Source organism: Typopeltis vanoorti, chromosome 26 (assembly GCF_054136105.1).
Source record: "Typopeltis vanoorti isolate ZY-2024b chromosome 26, IOZ_Tvanoo_1.0, whole genome shotgun sequence".
Lineage (NCBI taxonomy): Eukaryota > Metazoa > Arthropoda > Arachnida > Uropygi > Thelyphonidae > Typopeltis > Typopeltis vanoorti.
In genome coordinates this window covers 21,483,370-21,504,564 of record NC_143574.1, presented here as the reverse complement: position 1 = coordinate 21,504,564, position 21,195 = coordinate 21,483,370, and the positions used below count along the sequence as shown (strand labels likewise).

Below are 21,195 nucleotides of genomic sequence, written 5' to 3'. Positions count from 1 at the left end.
AACATTTGTTATAATTTTATCCATATGCAGATACTGCATCCCTTGGCTTGGTGTCTTCTACATGCATTTTGTTTATTAACTTGTATTGTTGACAATTTTTGTACTACTGTGACCTTTAACTATGTGTGTTGCTGTGCCCTTTGCAGCAATTCTGTTTATATGTAGATGCTGCTTTGTGGAATCGAATTTTTGTTCAGGCATATTGTTTACAATTTTCTTTAACTGCTTATATATAGGTGTAAGCTTAGTATGGCACAGTATGACCTTTGTAGTTTTTGTGCCAAAAATATATAGTTTATATATTTTTTAAATATAAATTTATAGTTTATATAAACTATATAAACCAAACCGACTCATTTACCACAAAGACTATGGATACGAATTCTGCATAATGTACTAATGTTTGTAAAAGCCTGTTCTGGGCAAGCTTATATAGCTTCATGAGTTTATCCTTGCCAATAAATCAATAAATAAAAAAGCAATACCAGAAATAAAAAGAAAACAACTTTTTTTGCTTTATACTGTATTTTTTTGTGAAAACAGTTCCATCCCTGATTTCACTATATTCCACTTGACCTAACTATGGCACTGATTTGTAGATTTCATAATAGAGTCTCAGTTAAACTACACAGATTACTGGCTTCTGTTCTCAAGTGCAAAACACCCATCGACAATCAAATCAAGTAAAAATGTATGAATTATTGAGCTAATTCAAAATAGGATCTGCAGCAAAAGTAGTCTTTAACATTTGGTGTGTGTGTGTGTGTGTGTGTGTGTGTGTGTGTGTGTGTGTGTGTGTGTGTGTGTGTGTGTGTGTGTGTGTGTGTGTGTGTGTTACATAAGCAAAGTGGTGCAAATTCATTATTCTTTCAAATATCTACTAGCATAGAAGATAAACTACAAAAAAGCATACAATGTGATCCTACTCTCAGACAGAAATGAAATAACACTGAATATAAGTGGGAGAATGGATTTGGGACAAACTGCTCAAAATTATCTTATTTATCTGATATAACAGCATCCACTTAACAGCAGAAATATCCATACCATTATTTGTATTGTCATGCCAAGGAGGAATATAGAAACTACAGAGCAGCTGTTATATTTTCAGCCAGCTGATAATGGTTTCTGACACAAATACATAAATGTAAATATAATCCAAAATGTTTTCAAATAGAAAATGCAGTCTCAAAATTTCCCAATCCACATTACTTGTGGATAAATTTGTAAACCATTTGTAGATAGGATTCACATAACAGAAAAACTTGAGAATAAGATGAGAAATTTTTGCTCTGATTTTTGTGAAAATTTAAGACTGCATTTTCTATTTGAAAACATTTTGGATTATATTCACATTATTTATTACATAATATTTACATTATTTATACTAACATGGTAATGGGGATGGGTTAAGAGTTAGATAATCTGGAAACTATGCACTAGAGACCAAAGCTCTGGAATGTTTTTGCAAGTCACTTAGACTGCTAAATAAGTAGGATGGTGGTCGTACAGTGGGCAATGAATTCATTCATTGACTAGAGATATTCATGTCTGCAGTGGAATTCAAAGCCACAGCTTGCTGGTTGGAAAGTAGAATGCTAACCACCTGGCCAACAAGGCTGCATATGTAATTATTTAAAGAGTATTGTACATTATAAACAACTTACCTATACACACAGTGCCTCTGCTATATTTATTCTCTCTGCAGATATTGCACTGCTTTCCTTCCCTATTAGGTCGGCATTGACATTGACCAACTGTATCACACTGAAGTGTTAAAGCTCCTGTTGGATCACAGTTACATGCTATAAAATTAAAACAAACAATTCAGTCCAACTATGACCATAAAAAACAGGTTTTATATTATATAGGTTTGGTTTATGGAAATTGACAGCAGAGTCAACATATAAATAATTTAAAATTAATTTTCATATAAGGTTTTAACATCTGTATTGGAGCTGATCAGAGTTATTATAGGCAACAATAAACTAATTCCAGCTATTACGCTTACCAGCCACTGAATTAGAAACTTTTATTGTATACCATGTCTCCATTTAAGCATGCAAGTGCCAATGCCAATCCTCTCCAATTTCCTGAACATTTTGCTTCACACAGTAGTTCTGTTTGTCTCTGTACAAGTCTTCTTAGATGGCGATGATCTCATCTCATATCAGATGTGATATTGTTTTAGGACCACAGTCTCCTAGACAAGCAATATGGGTTATTTTTCCACTGACTAAATAACCAGGATATCTTACCTTTTGAGAAACCAGTCAGCTCTGCTGTTTTCAAAATCTTGGCTCCAGTCGGATGGGCACCCAAAATAAGCCCTATATCGAACTATGAAAGATCCTTTATTTTTCACATTGTGATCAACACTACTGATGATAATGACAGTAGCATTCTTAAATTGTTGTCTAGAACAGGAATCGGCAACCTTTTCAGACTCACGGGCCACATTCAACTTTTAATTTTAATAATCGTGCCACAAGCGTTTAATTAAGAGATAATAGTGAGTGAAAAAATACTTAAGTTATCAATTTTTATTATATCAATTTTAAAAAACACAGAAATATTTAAAGTACAAGATATGAAACAAGCATGAAAATGAAACTCAATGAAAAATTATCACATAAAAACAAAGTAACATAGTTTATGCATCACGATATGTGCATCTCCTTGCTTAATGTGACGTTTGTGATTGTTTTCCCTTAACCAAATTATCTATATCCACTTTACAGATGCAAATTTGAATCAAAGCATGCAAAGTTCATCAGTCAGGTCGAGAAGAAAATTTATTTTTTCTAAAACTCATGGCAGAAAATGCTTATTTGCAAATGTATGTGCTTCCAGATACGACTCTCATCTTTGCGAAACTGATTAATCCTTCAAATTTTTTTGGTAAGCATCGATAAAATTTTTTGATATTTTCTAACAAAAATATGTTCTTTAATGTTTCATTGGGCTGTAATTCCAAAACTTCCATCTGTAGTTGGGTTCGTACATCATTAATGTTGACATTAAAAGTGTTCAAAAATAATCGCATTTTGATGTTATTTTTATGAAAATCCACAAATCTTGTTGAAACTTCTGTTTGTAAATCTTCAATAATATCAACAAAAGTTTCCTTTTGTTTGTATTACCAAAGTTGCACAGATGATAACACGAAGTATAGGTATAAAATTATTTTTAATTTATTATTCATATTATAAAATGTATTATTTAAATAATTCAACATACAGGCCACATGCCATGTAAGTATGGTTAACCGCCTTTTATGGGCCGCCAAAAATGACGTTTGGTCCGCATGCGGCCTGCAGGCTGCCGACCCCTGGTCTAGAACACACACACACGTGATCAAGTATTATGCATATATGCTGAATAAGTGATGTTTACAATCATTTGCATAAATGTTTCTAATTCGGTAGCTGGTACGTGTACATTAATGCAATTGCAAATCTAAGATAAAAGTGATGAATTGCATCACATAGCTGTGCCATCTGGTGCAAAAGTATCATTAATAACTTAGGTACAATAACATATAGCTTTACACTCCTAAGAAATTGATAATAATCTAACAATCAAGTTGTAGTGAGTTTTTCTTCAGTTTTTAGTGAGGACTGTGAGGACAACACAACGAATTCTGGCAATGATGCAGAATTCACCGACTTGTAGAAGTAAGAAAATTCTGGTTCCATTGAATAAAGCCTTGATTAGGCCACATATTTGATCACCTGGTTTTCAAAGAGATCAAGAGGACTAGGGGCCCAGAGGTGATTGACTAAGTTGGCTGGTCTCTGGAATGTTGAGTATGAAGAAAGGTTGAAAGGATGCAATTTACAGTCTAGTATATAAGAGGAGGAGTAGATATGATATGATAAAAATGTATAAGTTGATAAAAAGTTCTTATCATATTAATGATTTAGAGGTTTTTCACAGAATGGTGAGGAATGCAGGAGAACAAGAGGTCATTCCTGGAAGCTGCACAAGGAGAGTGTGAGTAAAGGAGTGAGAAGTAGGTTTTTTGAATGGAGAGTGGTGAATGAGTGGAATGCAATATAATGAGCTATGTGAGAGACCCACAATGATGAGTTTTTGATTCCATGGAGGTCTGTGGATAACAATTATGTGTTGAGAAAAGCATTGATCCGCGTTATTAAATCACTAAGTTATTCTTCCTTTTTAGAAGGAATGATACGTTAATCATTCATATAGACAAATAAAGAGGCTTCAGTGTGCAAAATAAACAGAATATTCCACAGAAATTATGTGTTGAGAAAAGCATTGATCCACGTTATTAAATCATTAAGTTATTCTTCCTTTTTAGAAGGAATGATATGTTAATCATTCATATAGACAAATAAAGACGCTTCAGTGTGCAAAATAAACAGAATATTCCACAGAATAGGGAAGATTCTACAGGAGTAGAAAGAATGTATAGTAATTCTATTGAACAAGGGTGTTGCAAAGACTGATATATTCAACTATTAACCTATTAATATCTCTGGAGTGGGTGCAGTTGGTAGCTTAATTACAGGAATGGTTGATTGATATGAGTTTGGCATGGGGGGATGCAGTGTCCTGAAAAGAAAGATGACAAGTGGGATACCACAGGATTTTGTTTTAGGGCCATGCTATTTAATTTTTGTTCACGGCCCATGCTAATCACCCGGCCTGGTTGGCCAAGTGGTTAGCGTATCCACTCTCTAGTTAAAAGGCTGTGGGTTCGAATCCCGCTGTGGGCATAGATGTTTGTGATTGTCTGTGAAAATACTAGTGGTGGTGGATGATAGATAGTGTTGGTGTAGATGAGAAAGGTAGTTACGGTGGATGGATTGGTGCAGACGGAGAGTTGTAGAGTTGGAGCCCTCCCTCGATGAGTCTTTGGACTCCCTGGAGGTGTTAATTTAAGTTATCACTTAATTTTTTGTCAGAAATTTGAAGTATCTGACACTGATACCAAAGTCAGTTAGTGAGAATGTCTGAAAGAAAATCTGTCTTCAGTAATTCTAAAGTATCAGGTAATAAAATATTTGTAAAGAGAAAGAGAGATTTTAAATTGATAAGATGATAATAATAATATTAATAATGTCATTGATATTAATAATGTATAATTTCATTCTTCTCTCAAACACACGCCATACATCCAAAAACTGTATTCACTTCTCCTCACATAGTTCTACTAGCATACCATTCATGATTTTGGTGCTCGGTTGCAACTCATCATCATATCTCGGCAACACACTGACAACCTTTCCTACGACACTGTTATCTTTCACTCCTCTCAATAGCCTCCTAATATTCATCCTCACATCCTCCTTATGTCCACTTAGATTATTTGTCCCCACCATCACGACTAACTCTTGCTCATTTCTTCTTCATGTTCAATGCCTTAATTATCCTACTCATTCTCCAACCTAGATATCAGACCTTATGAACTCTCTCAGTAACTAGTCCTTTAATTATGGAGTCTCCATATACTGCTATCTTGTAGTCACTCATCACCGCTTTTACTCTTTTTTCTTTCATTCTGTTCTCTTGCACACATTCATTAGTTTCCACTAGATGCCTAACATCACTCTGCATATTCCTCATTTCATTTTTAATAACTGTTTCATTAAATCTTGCATTCCGACAATATCACTCTCTATCACTCCCACAGTCTCACTTCTCATTCGGATGCATCCTACTTTCGTTTCCTCATTCATACTTTTTTTGCTCCCTTATCACTAACTTTTCCTTCTACATCCTTGCATTCTTTCACTCCCTCAGTTTAACTAGCTTTCATTTCTGCTTCTTTCATGTACACCATCTTCTATCTCTTCAGTCAGTTTTGCATTCTGTGCCTCGTCTAATAATATATCACAATTCTGAAAAATCCATACTTTCTCTTGTTTATTCTTTCTTTCTCTCTCTCTCTCTCTCTCTCTCTCTCTCCACAAACACATCTCTTACACTCCGTCATGCAATCATACTGCACTCATGACATCAAATTTTGGAGTTGCTGATGTGAGAATTGAATAGATGAACTGAAAAATATCAATATGAATACAGTGGGACTGGATGGCATGTTAACCCATCTCCTGTGTCTATGTGAAAGAAAACTGGCAAGGCCTCTGATTAAGTTGTTCAATCTAAATCTCGGATCTGGAAAGGTTCCAAGGGAGTGAAAAGAAGGTTAGATAGTTCCATTACATAAAGGTGGCTCCAAGACAGAAGCAGCAAACTACAGTCTAACTATTTTATCAGGACTGGTTGTTAAAGTATTAGAAAAATTGATTAAGGTAAAATCCAACAGTGGGTGGACAGAAATATGATACTCTAATTGTACTCTATAGTGGGCACTACAGCTTTGTAAAGGATAGGTCCTGTATTAGTAATTTATTCACATTTTATAATAAATGTGACAACAGAATTGGCTAAAGGAAATGGATACACCATGGGGGACTTTGCAAAGGCATCTGACAGAATACCACATTGAAAACTATTACACAAGTTGGACAAATGGGAATGGATATAAAGCTAGTAGCATGAATGGGGGGGGGGGGGGCTGACAGACAGACACCAGAGAGTAATATATGGTGGAGTGGAATCTAGGAGAATGAGAATGACTACCAGAGTACCACTGGGTTCTATACTTGGGCCTCTACTCTTTAATTTGTATATCAATGATATAGAAATTTAAGGGTGGATATTCACTTGTTTGCTGATGATGTAAAACTGGGGTGGGCAATAACTGATAAAGGTGATGCAGATATTCTACAGAATGATTTAAATAAATTGACATTGTGGGCAAAGGATAATGATTAGCAATTTAACATTGCAAAATGTAAGATTATGCACTTCAGGTTGAAAAGGATACATACTGCAAGGCCTTTCTTACATGTCATCATGTAAGAAAAGCCTTTATAAGAAATTTCATTCTGATAAACAATTCACTTCATACATTTTAAATCTTGATTTTTCTTACAAATACCAAATTAATTTATCTTCTAGCAGTGGTAATGTTAACTATTACAGTCCTTTTCTTATTCCTCTGCTTGCTTGCTACTTACCTGTACATCCATCATCAGAAAATCCATAATGATATTGCATACATTTGTCACAGTGTTGACCAGTAATGCCTGGACGACAATAGCACTGGCCTGTTATATCACAAGTTTGGTTCACTGCCCCAATACGATTACAACTGCATGCTTCACATCCACGTCCACTGTCAATATTCCAGAAGCCATCTCTGCACTGTTCACACCTTCGACCAACAACATTTGGTTTGCACTGACATTGGCCTTGGACAAGTTCACAAGCAATAACTTGATGACGACCTCTTTGGATGAGGGTTCCAGGTATGTAGCATGTACAACCTATACTAACAGAAAAATGTATTCAGAATTGAGCATCAAAAAAACTTAGTTTGCTAATGTATATAACATACACACATATATATAGCTGAATATCTAAATAGTATAATACAATAGATTAAAACAGCTCAAATATCTTTTTGCAGCATATCCTGGATAATCAAACTATCCAGAAGTTTTATAACAATTCCACTCATGAAAGAATTTATAAACCTATAACCCATTACTACTGTAGGTGGATTGGAGATTTGATAATACAAAAACTCTGTTGACCCAATATGGACCTTTTTTCAAGCCATTTCAATTTCCTGTCTCTAATAAGCAGTACAGTGTTCTCTCACACAGGTTAATAATTTTATTTTAATTATAGTATGATGCAAAAACACAGTGCTGAACTTCAACACTCCCTTCAGTACACTCGCTATGAGATATGCCATTTGACTGAATGCACATTAATAAAAGAGCATGTGTAGTCTATGGCATTACATTTAATAATTTAATTTAATAGTTGTAGCAATAGTGTTGATATTGGGAGAAAATACTTTTATTGTTGAGAATTATTTTCGCTCATACGGAGTTGGTAGAGCAAATAATCCAAGCCTATGATATGCTTGTGAGCAGTTTGTTTGTCGTTTCCGTAAGTCAAGTACCATGCACGCATAATGCTGTTCAGTGTCGATGAAGATCAGTCCTTCCTTCACAATATCTGGTTCTCGGATGAAGTACATTTCCATCTAAGCAGTCATGTAAACAGATGAACCTACAGATTTCTAGGTTTCTTGAGACCTGAATTTGTCCAAGAGAAACCCTGAATAGCAAACACTACATCAAGAATGTGCTGGTTTCATTCACCCAGGATTTGCATAGGATGTACTCTGCAAAAAATATTACATTTTGTGCACAGATATTCAAACAGGACAGTGCAACCTGTCATACATCACATGGTTCTAGAGCCTATTTATCAGAACACTTCCCCAGAAGGCTCATTTCGAGGTTTACAGAATTCCCATACCTTTCACGTTCTCCTGATCTCACATCACTTGATGCCTTCATTTGGGGTATGCTGAAGGAATAGGTATTCCACCATGATCTGCCTTCAAACCTTGATGAACTAAGGGATAAAATTACATAATATGTCCAACAGAGAACCTTTGCATGCACTATGAAACCTGTCTTGAAAGACAAAGATAATCTACTGTCATTAATGCTTTATTCAACCAAGATTCCACTGATAGTTGTGGATGTACATATCATTATGTGTAAACATATATATTTTTGTTAATAAATCCTCTTACTTCATAACATACATTGCTGTAGTTATTCATTACTTTTTTTTTTTTTTTTGCACCACATTATATTTTTTTTATGTTGCGCTCACCCATGAAAGGTTATTTGCAAACCTATAGTACATTTTGTATTGTGGGTGGGTTAAGGATATATTTTTATATTTTTTAACATTTTTTTTTTTGTATTTTTAATTAATTTTTTACATAGTCCAGAAACCCTGCTCTAGGGACCAAATGTGGAACTTCTTCAAGCCACTTCAGACCTCTAATATGAAGAATTTCATTGCCTGGTGCAAGACTACCATTCTACTTATCAGAGACTGGAAGTGGCTTGAAAAAGTTCCATGTTTGGTTTCTTGGCTATTTAACAAATAAAAAAATACAAAAAAATATCAAATTAATAAAAAACAGGAAAACAATTCTTGTGGTGAGCACGCATGGTATGTTTATAGTATAGATTAAATGAAAAACCTTTTGTGGATGGGAACTATATAAAAAAGAGAAACAAATTTTCATGTGCAGTTCTTATTCACTAATTATAACTCATGTTGGTGTTTTCTACAGCAAACAAAAACACACATATATATATATAACAGATAAGAAGTAAAAACAATTGCTTCCACTATTTTACCAAAGTCAAACTTGCATCACCATCAATGAAAACAGTGCATAACCCTGCAATCCTAAAGAAAGCCACCTATTAGGCATAGTTGAATGTTAACGCAGGGAAACTAGAATTCCAGGGTGGATGGTAGCAGGGGTGGCCTCTTGTGGGAACGGGTGCTTGGGGGAAGGGGGACAACATCAGGTAACACTGAGTCCAGTGGGATCTAGAAGGGATAATGATAGGTATAGAAGCAGTGACATCTTTGTGCTTTATACTAATGCCAAAAGTACCCAAAATAAAGGAGATGAATTGGTGGCACTGATAGCATCAGCCTGGCCAAAGATTATTGGGATCTCGGAGACGTGGTTGATGGAAGATGATATAATAACAGGAATTGAAGTAGCAGGGTACAGCATTTTTTGGCAGGATAGGAAAGAAAAACATGGTGTTAGAGTACTGCTTATGATACGTGATGACTTATGTCCTCTAAGATCCTCTAAGAGTGGAGGCTTTGGAAGGCAGTGACACTAATGGTTTTGAAAGCATATAGTGTGAGGTAGAAGTGGCAAAGATAGGATATTTAGTAGGGTGTTGCTACAAACCAAGGAGCACAGAGAGTAGGGAGCAGATGTTTAGGCAGTTGAGCTTGGCAAATGCAAGAAGAATGATTGTTATGGGAGATTTTAACTACAGCAGTATAAGCTGGGAAGAGGAAAATGCATGTAGTAATAAGGGAATGGAATTTCTAGAATTCTTGAGGGACAACTGTCTTAGGCAACATATAATAGAGGGAACAAGAAGTTCAAGAGTTTTGGATTTGGCTATGGCATCAGAAGAGCTGATAATAACTGAGATGACATCTCTCCCACCAGTTGGAGAGAATGACCATGTGGTTTTGACTTGGAAGATGAATAGACATGCAGAAGTATCAAAGAAAAGGGAACGTATGTGGAATTATAAGGCAGGTGATTATAATAGTCTTAGATATCAACTTGGGGCAGTTCCATGGAGGGCGGAATTGGAAGGCCAGGATATCGTTATTTCTTGGGAAATTGTGAAGAAATATTTGCTAGCAGCAATAGTAAGTATTCCACGAGTGAAGATGAGGACACAATTTGGTGTAAAGTGGATGAGAAACAGGAACTGCAGGTGAAAAAGAGATTATGGAAGAGATATAAGGAGAGCAGATGCACAAAGAATATAAGACGCAGGCCAGGAGAGTGACTATTATGGTGAGGAAGGCAAAACTGGAATATGATAAGAGATTGACACTAAGATCCAAAGAAAATCCTAGGGGAATTTTTTAGCTATGTTGCCAGTGGGAGGAGAAATGATTGTGAAATGACATTGTGGGAACAGAGTGACTGATGCAGAGGACATGGTAAAGTTGTTCAATGAGCACTTTATTAGAGTATTTCATCCTGGAGAAGGTTTTAATACTAAAGGGATAGGGCAGATTCAGTGTTTAGAGGTACAAGAGGAGAGAATGTTCCAAATACTGACTACTCTGGATGTCAGTAAAGCTATGGGATTGGAAGGTATCTCACCACTGGTTTTACGAGAATGTGCTAAAGAACTGACAGCTCTGTTGATTGACCTGGCTCTTCTATAAAGTCTGGCCGGAGGAAAGGTACCCAAGGAATGGAAGGAAGGTAAGATAGTGCCATTGCATAAGGGTGGACAGCAGACTGGAAGTGTCTAATTTAGGCCAATTTGTGTATCATCAGTAGTTGTTAAGGTCTTGGAGAAATTAGTAAGGGACTATATATACAGCGTTGGGTAGATGAGGGTAATGTTATCTGTGAGAATCAACATGGATTTGTTAAGGGGAGCTCTTGCTTTAGTAATATGATTGCCTTTTATAATAAAGTGACAAGAGCAGTTGATGAGGGGAAAGGCATATACTGCCATTTTTTGGGATTTTGCAAAGGCATTTGACAGGGTGCCACATGATAAGCTGATATTTAAGTTGCAGCACATGGGTTTAAATGTCAGGTTAGTCAACTGGATTCGGGATTGACTACCTGATATGTATCAGAGAGTTGTGTGGGGCAATATCAAGGAAGCAGAAGGTTACAAGTGGGGTTCCACAGGGCTCAGTACTGGGACCTGTATTGTTCAACCTTTATATTAATGACATTGTCAATGGATTGCAAGGGGATATTCAGTTGTTTGCAGATGATGTAAAGCTGGGAAGGGTTATCAATAATAGTGCAAATGTGGCAGCCCTGCAAGAGGATTTGAATAAACTGAAGAGATGGGCAAATGAATGGGGGTATTGGTTTAATGCAACAAAATGTAAGTCTTGAAGTTTGGGACACATTGATGGGAGACTGCATACTCAATTGGAGGAGCTGTACTGGAGGAAGTAGGAGAGACAAGAGATCTGGGGGTGATGATTGATAGAAAACTGAAATTCAGAGAGCATATTGCAAAAGTGGCGAAAATAATCCAGAGGACTGCTGCAATACCGAGAAGGATGCTGACCTGCAGAGATAAAAGAGTTATCATTCCGTTGTATAAGACCCTGATCAGACCACACTTGGACTATTGTTCTCCAATTTGGTCCCCAGGATTTGAAGGGGATAAATTAACTGTGGAAAGGGTACAGAGGCAGATAACAAAGATGGTTTCAGGACTGTACAATATCAGTTATGAGGATCGGCTGAGGGAATGCGGACTGCAGAGTTTGGTGGATAGAAGAAGGAGGAGAGGTGATATGATCGAGACTTTTAAACTGTTGAGAGGCCGTTACAGAGTGGACATTGGGGAGTTCTTTTGCTTGGTGGAACAGCGGGAAGGAGTGACGACAAGGGACCATCCCTGGGAATTACCAAAGGAAGCTGTGAGCAAGAGGGTGAGGAGTGGTTTCTTTGTGTGGAGGGTAGTTGAACCGTGGAATGCAATGTCTGATAGAGTGGTGAGAGCAAGAATGGTCAATGAGTTCAAGGAGTGGTATGATAGACTTTGTGTTTCCTAAGAAGTATCTCCCATGATGAGTCTCTTGACTCCATGGAGGCCTGGATAATAATAATAATAATAATAATAATAATAATAATAAAAGCATTCTCTACCTAGATATGTGACATTTCATGCATAATTAACAAATCTGGTAATTCTTTGGTACAGAGATGGATTTGTGAGAATGAGAGATTTTGTTCTGCAAAACAAAAATGGAGATTGTCTGTTGGAGAGAGGAAAGTGCTACATGTTGTGATTTTTGGTGCGAAAAGATAAGTTCTTTTCAAAAGTATTTAGCAATAATTGACTCACTCTTTCTGCATTATTATATTGATGAGTGTTTGTTTAACAAAAGGATTGTTTGCTTAATTGTATGGCTTGTATAGCTTTTATTTTTGTTTTATTGTATTCTGTATTATACATCATGCCACCAATGCATAAAACAATGTAAGCAATTTCAACGTGAGAATGATTTTGTTCACAACAGCAAAAACAGCATGTGCAAAATGTACATTTCATTGAATGAGAGATTTATGGAAGGAGAATGAAACTGGTGAGTGGATTTGTCATAAGTATTTTGAGCGCAAATGCAGGAAGTGAGAAAAGAATAAGAAAAATTACCGCAGTGAATGGAAAGACAAAATCTGTGAAAATGCAATTGTGAATGGTGAGATAGTTGTTGCATATGGTATGAGTGACTGCAAGAATGAAACAGTGGAAAATTAAGAGAATTACCAGTTAGTAATGGAAAAGATAGTACACTTACTTAGAATAATTCTCCACAGAATAAAACACGCGATTGAATAGTTGGTTCGAGAAACACTTTGTGGATGGTATGAAATAGAAGCAAAAGAAGGGGATATGCAAGGGAAGAGAAAGCAGAGTAAGAAAGAGTAAAAGCATGAGAATAAGGATCGAATTTTGTATGGTGATTCACTGATAAGAGAATTGCTTCAGGAGAGTGTGATAAAATCGTGTTTCCCTAAAGCCAAAATTAAGGCTGTTCGTGATGCTGTAAGGATGCAGAGAGTGAAGATTTATGTTTATTTTGCTTAATTGTGCGCTTGCATAGCTTTTATTTTTTGTTTTATTGTACTGCTGAGAGATACTTACTTGAGACAGCATGTAATAGAGCAGATGAGGTTCAAGAGTGTTGGATCTGGTCATAGCATCAGAGAACTTAGAATAACCATAACCAATCTAGCTATGCCCTACACTTCAAGAAAGTGATCACAGGTATATATAAAAAAGGATATATGCAATAACAAAGAAGGTGATTATAACAAGCTGAGGGGTCAGCTTTCAGCAGTGCCATGGCATAAGAATTTGGAGAGGTAGAGATGTTTGTAGTGGATGGGAGATAGTTAAGGGATGTTTGAAGAAATCAGTAGCAGTTAAATGAATGAATAAACAGCATCATAAAGCAAGAGTCACAGATTATTATTATTATTATTAAACAAGACCTCATGGAGTCAAAGACTCATCTAGGAGGTCCTTTTATCTCACACACATCTCATCATACCGGGTCTTAAACACATTCAAACTCCTTGCAGACACCACACTCTCAGGCAAGGCATTCCAATCATTCACAACTCTGCACGAAAAAAACCTGCCTCTCACTCCCCTACTCACACCCTCTTTATACAGTTTCCAGGGATGACCTCTGGTTCTCCCCTGATCTCCCACTATTCGCTGTAGAACTTCTCCACCATTGATCCTATAGCAACCCCTTACCAACTTGTAGGTCTCTATCATATCTCCCCTCTTCCTTCTCTCCACTAGTCTCTGCAAATTACATCTTTTCAATCTTTCCTCATACTCGACATTCCAGAGGTCAGAAACTACCTTAGTCAGTCGCCTTTGGACCCTTTCCAACATCTCCTCATCCTTCTGAAAACCAGGTGACCAAATCTGGGCACAATAGTCCATGTGTGGCCTAATCAAAGCCTTATACAATGGAACAAGAATCTCCCTACTTCTACACGTCAGTGTCCTCCTCATCATTCCCAGAAGTCTTTGTGTTGTCTTCACAATTTTGGCGATGTGACCCCTAAATTTTAGATCCTTATCCACTATCACTCCCAGATCTCTTATTTCCTCTACTTCCAACAATATATTCTTACCAAGCATAAATTCTGCATCCCATCTTTGTTTTCCAAATTTTAAAACCTTACATTTTGCAACATTGAACTCACACCCCCATCACACCCCCAGATAAAGACAAAGTTGTGAAGCAAGTACGGTAAAACCCCATTTTTACGTACCTGCAATTTAGGTTTTCCTGTTATTTAAGTCATTTTCCATTAGTCCTGTCTTAAGGCCTATTCTTATGATATATTTTTTCCCACCATTAACAACTTGATGTGGATGTTATTTCCCATGATTTGCTGTTTTTTCTCTGGTGGCAACACTGATTTTCGAATCGATTTCCTCTCATTCAAATCAATTTCTGCGGAAATCTGCGCATTTCTGTTCCCAGATGGCGTTGTTTTTGGCTGTAGTTTTGTTTCCGCCATCAGGGTGACTTGCATGTTTGCAGCACTGATGAGCGATACCGTGATTTTTCAATCACAGTATGAATTGATACCGTGAAGTTTTCATATCAGTAATTTTAAACTGTCAGTAGCTCGTGGCACTGTAACATGTTGTGGTGTGATTTCACATTCACAGTGCTGTATTGAAATCATGAACAAGGATCATACACAAATTGTGAAATCACATTCACACTTCTACCAAGTAACAGTTGTTACTCATGAATATTAGATATCAGTGAATAAACCACAGTTTGTGAAATATTGCTTCACTAGCTTGTAGTGTTGGTGTTCGTAGTCGCAATTCAGAAGCATGTGGTATATTACAGAATTTCTGCTACATAATTTAGCATGTGATAGTTGCTTTCAAGTTGAGATGGTGGATGATCCATGTTAGTAACATGGAGAAAAAAGACAGAAAATGTATTTCGGTAGAAAAAAAGATGGCAATTCTGTGACATGTAGATTGGCATGCCGGAACACATGTGCAATTAGCAAAAGATCTTGGACTCTCTGTGTCCACTTTGAACACGATAGTAAAAAACAGGTCAAGCACTGAACTCAATGCAAAGCAATCTGGCGCTATGTCAAAAAAATGAAAATATATCCAGACATCGACATACGATGAATTGGATAAACTCATGGCAGAGTGGTTTGTTTCTACGAGAGCATCGGGTATTCCAGTCGATGGTACTATACTCCAAGCAAAAGCCCTTGAATTTTCTGAAAGGTTGGGGATTAATAGTTTTACTGCGTCAAATGGATGGATTGATCATTTCAAGACTCGTCACAATATTGTGTATAATCAAGTGTGTGGAGAAAGTAATAGTGTTGCAGGGGAAACTGTAAACCAGTGGAAACATGAACTAAAGACTGTTATTCAGGACTGCAAACTGAAAAATATTTTCAATGTTGATGAAACTGGGCTCTTTCATAACATTCTATCAGTAGAATGTTCTCCTTTAAAACACAATGTTTTAAAGGAGAGAAGTATCACGGTGGAAAACTCAGCAAGCAGAGAGTAATTGTTTTGCTCATGGTCAATGCTGATGGATCAGAAAAATTACCTCCACTGGTAACTGGTAAATTTAAAAAGCCAAGGTGTTTTAAGAACGTGAAACATCTTCCTACTAAGTATGATGCCAACAGCTCAGCATGGATGACCAGCAGCATCTTCACATCCACCATGCAAGTAAAAGGAGAAATGACTATGGAATGATGACTTTAAAAAGCACTGAAATATCAGAGGCAAACCAAACAGTTGAGTTACTGAGGGATCATTTTGCAAGGGTGTACTACCTAGGTGGTGACACTCCAATGCCAGATATGACACTGACTGATGAGAGAAAAAAGGTTGAGAAAATGGAAGTACTTAGGATATTGCAAAACTGTGAGCAAGAGGGTGAGGAGTGGTTTCTTTGCAAGGAGGGTGGTTGAACCATGGAATGCATTGCCTGATGGAGTGGTGAGAGCGAGAACGGTCAATGAGTTTAAGGAGCGGTATGATAGACTTTGTGTTTCTTAGGGGGGACCTCCCCTCGATGAGTCTTGACAGACTTTATGTTCTTAGGAAGAACCTCCCATGATGAGTCTTTTGACTCCATGGATGCCTGAATAATAATAATAATAATTAATGCAAACACAGCTATGGGATTAGATTGCATATTAGCCCATGTATTATGTGCATGGAATTAGCACTTCCTCTGACCAAACTATTTAATATTGGAAAGGTGGCAATGGAGTGGAAAGAAAGCAAAAACAGCCCCACTGCATAAAGGAGGCTCCAAGACAGGAGTAACAAATTATAGGACAATCAGCATCTTTAAACTGGGAAGAGTGATAGTAAATGAAGGTGATGTAGAGATCTTGCAGGATGACTTAAATATGCTGGCAGTACGGGCAAAGGTAAATGGCTGTCAGTTTAATATCAAGTGTAAGGTGACGCGCTTTGGGAAGAAGAGATCACAAGCTGCATACTACATTGATAGAACTGAATCTGCAGGAAACTGATGAGGCCAGGAATGATTATGGACAGGGAGCTGAAGTTTAAAGGGCATACTGCAAAGGTAGCCAAAAGCAGCACATCAAATTATGTGATTGTTGAAGAAAACACTAACAAGCAGGTATAGGGAAGTTATTGTTTCCCTTTATAAGGCTTTAACAAGGCCACATCGGAGGATCCAGAGGACAGCGAAAGTCTGTGGGCATCAAAAACTAGCTGATGTGAGAAAAAGAAGTGACATGGTAGAAACATATATGTTATTAAAGAGATTCTATAGAAATGGCAATGGCAATATAAAAGAGAATGAGAAGTCATCCATGGAAATTGTGTGGTTCGCAAGAATGTTAATACTAGATTTTTTGCTTGGAGGGTGGTGAATGGGTTGCAAGAGGTAGTTGTGAGTGCTCTATCAGTAAATGAGTGTTCTCAAATTTTTCTAGCCATCATCAACTTGGACAAATTATATAATTCGTCTGTCCACTAGCTCCATACACCACGCTTTAGTGATAGGTCATATTTTATTTTACAGAGGTGAGACGTCAAAAGCCATTCCTAAGCGTAAAATATCACAGGATATAATTAAGTGCTTTTAATTGTTATCTCTCTGTCTCGACTAAAATATTAATATGAATATTAATACCATGATTTACTATTTATATGTCCAAATTGGGAAGGCAATCTGCCATTCTCATAATTGAAGTACATTTACATGGTGCTGTACCAGAAGTTAACGTGAAGGTCAATTAACTGAAAGTTGTTGTTTTGAAGGTCAGATAAATGGTAAATTATTGTATATATAAACTTATACTTTGTAAATAAAGAGATGATCATATTATAAAAATTTGAAGCAACCTACGATTACACTGCCCTTTTGGTATAGCCAATGCATCACCATAGAAACCAAGTCGACATCTTTCACAGTTAGGTCCTGCTGTGTTGTAAATACATTTCAAACACTCCCCGGTAGTCCTGAAACAATATTAAAATGTGTTTCAAAAAATAATCTACATTGAAAGATGTAAATATAAAATGGACAAAACTAAGATATCTAAATATATATATATATATATATATATATATTTTTTTTTTTTTTTTTTTTTTTGCATTTAGAGCAAAAGTCATGTGCTTAAATTTTAAATATAATATTTCTTAGATAGAATCTTAAAAATTTATATAGACTGAAATATTTAAAAAAAATTTTTTTGAAGCAACTTATTTCTATTAACTCTCCATGGAGACAAAAGACTCACTGCAGGAGGTCCATGCTCTCATACAAAAATGTCATTGAACCATCTTAAACCTATTTAGAGTTTCCAAACTAACTATTCTCTTGGGAATGTTCCACTTGCTAGCCATTCTCCATGCAAAGAAAACCAGTTTCTCTTCATACAGCTTCCAGGGATGGAAGCTGTATGAAGAGAAACTTTTTGATCTATCTTCCTCTACTATGCAAAAAATCTCCACATTAATCTGGTAACAACCCACCACAACAGAACTCTGGGGAACGCGACTGGTTACACTCCTTTTTAGAGAGACTGCTCCATCATTAATTTGCTGGTACTGTTCAGAGAGCCAATCTCCGATCCATCTAACCAATATATTATCTATTCCCATCCTCTGCAGCTTGTACACCAACTTATCATGTGGTAATCTATCAAACACTTTTGCAAATTCCAAGAATATCACTGTACATGATTTCCCCTTATCTAATACACCCATTACCCTATCATAAAATGCAAGTAAATTGCTAAAACAGGACCTATCTTTTACAAATCCATGCTGATCATCATAAAGAATTCTATGTCTATCAACCCAATCCTGTATTCTATTCCTAATCAATCTCTCCAACACCTTGACTACAACTGCAGTTATACAGACTGGTCTATAATTGGAAACTTCTGTCCTAGAACCTTGCTTGTGATGTGGTGCTATTTTGCCTTCTTTCCACTCCTTAGGAACTCTTCCCACTGCAAGACTTTCATTAAATAACCAGATCAAGGGCATAGTCAACTGTTGTACATTCCTTAAGAATATGTGGTGATATGTCACCCATTCCCACAGCCTTATTAACATCTAACCCAATCAACTCCTGATACACCTCTGATTCTTTCACTTCTAATTCTCTTAATGCTTGCCTCCTTCTAGATATTGCTCCACATCATTTACACCAGTATGATTATACACTGATAAAGTGCTCGTTCAATAATTCCACTATATCCTTTGCAACTATTATTCTGCTACCATAACTATCCACCAGTGTCAATCTGCAATAATTTTCTTTCTCTTACTTGCCATATAACAGAATTGGGGTTTGGAAATTCTGACGGCTCCAGAGACCAACTCTGCTACATTTTTAGCACTTCAGGCTCCCAATGATTTACTAGGTGATGAAAATCATTTACTACCTAAAGAAATTCATAAATATCCACGATCACACTGAAATTCAAGCCCCGGAGCCTATTAATTCAAAGCAGAGATGCTAGATCAGATAACTTTTCAAACTTCCTATAAAAAAAAAAAAAGCTTTAAAAGTTAAATATCTTCTATTTCACTAATCAGAGTGTGAGGAATTAAGGCATTTGATTTGTGTGTGTGATTGTGGGGACCTACTGCAATGAATCTTTTAGGTCCATGAAGGAATAATGAGTACTGTGGATGTCTGTCCATTTTGTTAGAGTTCTTATATTCACTGCACTGTCTTGAAATAAGTGTAAAATATCTAAAATCAGATAAAGAGATTGGAATGACGTGATTTCGGTTTGCAGATTTAATAAAATAATTATCAAGTGGATCTTCAGATGGGAACATTTCTATTAATTATTTGAAAAAAAAAAAAAAAAAGAAAGAAAAATGTTTTCCATTCCTTATCAATGTATATTAAGAAAGATCACAGTTATTAAAACAGCAGCAAAAAAAACTACTTAAAAATCCAGATATGACCTCAACATTTTTTATGTTTGTTTTTATAAACATACAGAATGAACTTATCAAGTTGATCTTTAACAAATTAACAGGTATAAGCATAACCATTGTTATGGTATATACAACCCCAGACAAGCACAATTATGCTACTCCTAATTCAAGAAAATATGTAAAATCAAAAAGAAAAAAAGTGCTTTTATGGTTGAGAAACAATTTTGCCACCCTCCAAACTTATTGCTCTTAGACATTGCCTTACATGATTAATGTGTTATCACAACAATGAGTATGAGACAACCTAAGTAAGCATAAACCAGCTTCACATCCAATGAATAACTTTTAATGCACTGTTTGTGCATTCATTGCCGACCTGTTTGCCGAGTGGTTAGCTTATCCACTCTCCAGCCAAAAGGCTGCGGGTTTGAATCCTACTGTGGGCATGGATGTTTGTGATTGTCTGCGAAAATACTAGTCTTGGTGGTGGCCAGTAGATGGTGAATGAGATTATAATAATATTATTATTATTACTCATGGAATGCTGGAGAGGCTTTTATGAATTATATATATGTATCTATATATATAATGAACTAAATTGGGATGGCCCAGAATTCTTTGGCATTCTATCATAGACTGAGAGCGTGTTGGCAATGGTAACCCAGATTCCTAGAACATTTCTTTGTTTCAAGTCTTGATTCTGTTTAGCTGGTTCAAGTACAGTATAAAAAAAAAAAAAAAAAGAGGTGGTAACCAAAGTCCTATTTGAAAATCTTGATTGGCTATTTTGTAGATGGGCTGAACATGGTGATGCAGAATTATACTTAACGAGAAATATCTTGCTTCAATCTTTTATTTGATCATGAACAAACCAAACTATGCATGTGAGTGAAAATAGAAGAGGATAGTAAGTTGGAGTGTGAGCATTAAAGTCCTGTGGAAGATGATCTCACCGTTTGGGTAGTTGGACTAAAAGAAAATCAAGCTTTGAAGAGAAAAAAAAATTGTGGCAAATATACTGGCAAAAATAAAAGATAAATATCAGCATCCCCACTTAAAATAACAATTTTAAGTGAGAATGCTGCATATACAAAAAAACGAAAAAAAAAAAAAAAACCTTTTTTTTCCTAATCAGTAACGAATTTATCATCATCATCATCATCAAATTCCTGCCATGTACCCTCAAGGGGTGTACAGGATATGACAGTACTACATGAAAAAATTACGAATTTATTAATAAATAAATTTACATATTAAAAATTGCTTTATTAAAATTATTTCATCCTCACCACGAACAAACACCAATAATAAAAGTTTCATATCAATAGCAATGACAAGCTCGCAGTGCATTTGTTTCATGTAACGATAATTGAAAAAATATAATTCTTTTCATATTTTCAACAGTGACACTTGTCATAATTCAGCCTTGTATCTATAATAAATAATTATAAGTTATTTTAACAAAATAAAATAAGATTTACAAAAAATAGTTCACCACGAACATGCACCAATATAATACCACTTGGGCAGTTGT

The 21,195-nt window shown here is 36.1% G+C and overlaps 1 protein-coding gene across 1 annotated transcript in view; it reads right to left on the bottom strand.

Annotated features, from left to right (window-relative positions):
- The window catches only part of LOC150092398 (laminin subunit gamma-1-like), a 245,090-nt gene that overhangs the window by 118,847 nt on the left and 105,048 nt on the right, over positions 1-21,195 (bottom strand). Inside the window, exons 11-13 of the mRNA XM_090415061.1 lie at positions 17,605-17,717; positions 7,056-7,364; positions 1,668-1,805 (exon numbers count right to left, since the gene is read on the bottom strand). Coding sequence (XP_090271187.1) covers positions 1,668-1,805; positions 7,056-7,364; positions 17,605-17,717 — 560 coding nt within the window. The remainder of the gene's footprint in view (positions 1-1,667; positions 1,806-7,055; positions 7,365-17,604; positions 17,718-21,195) is intronic.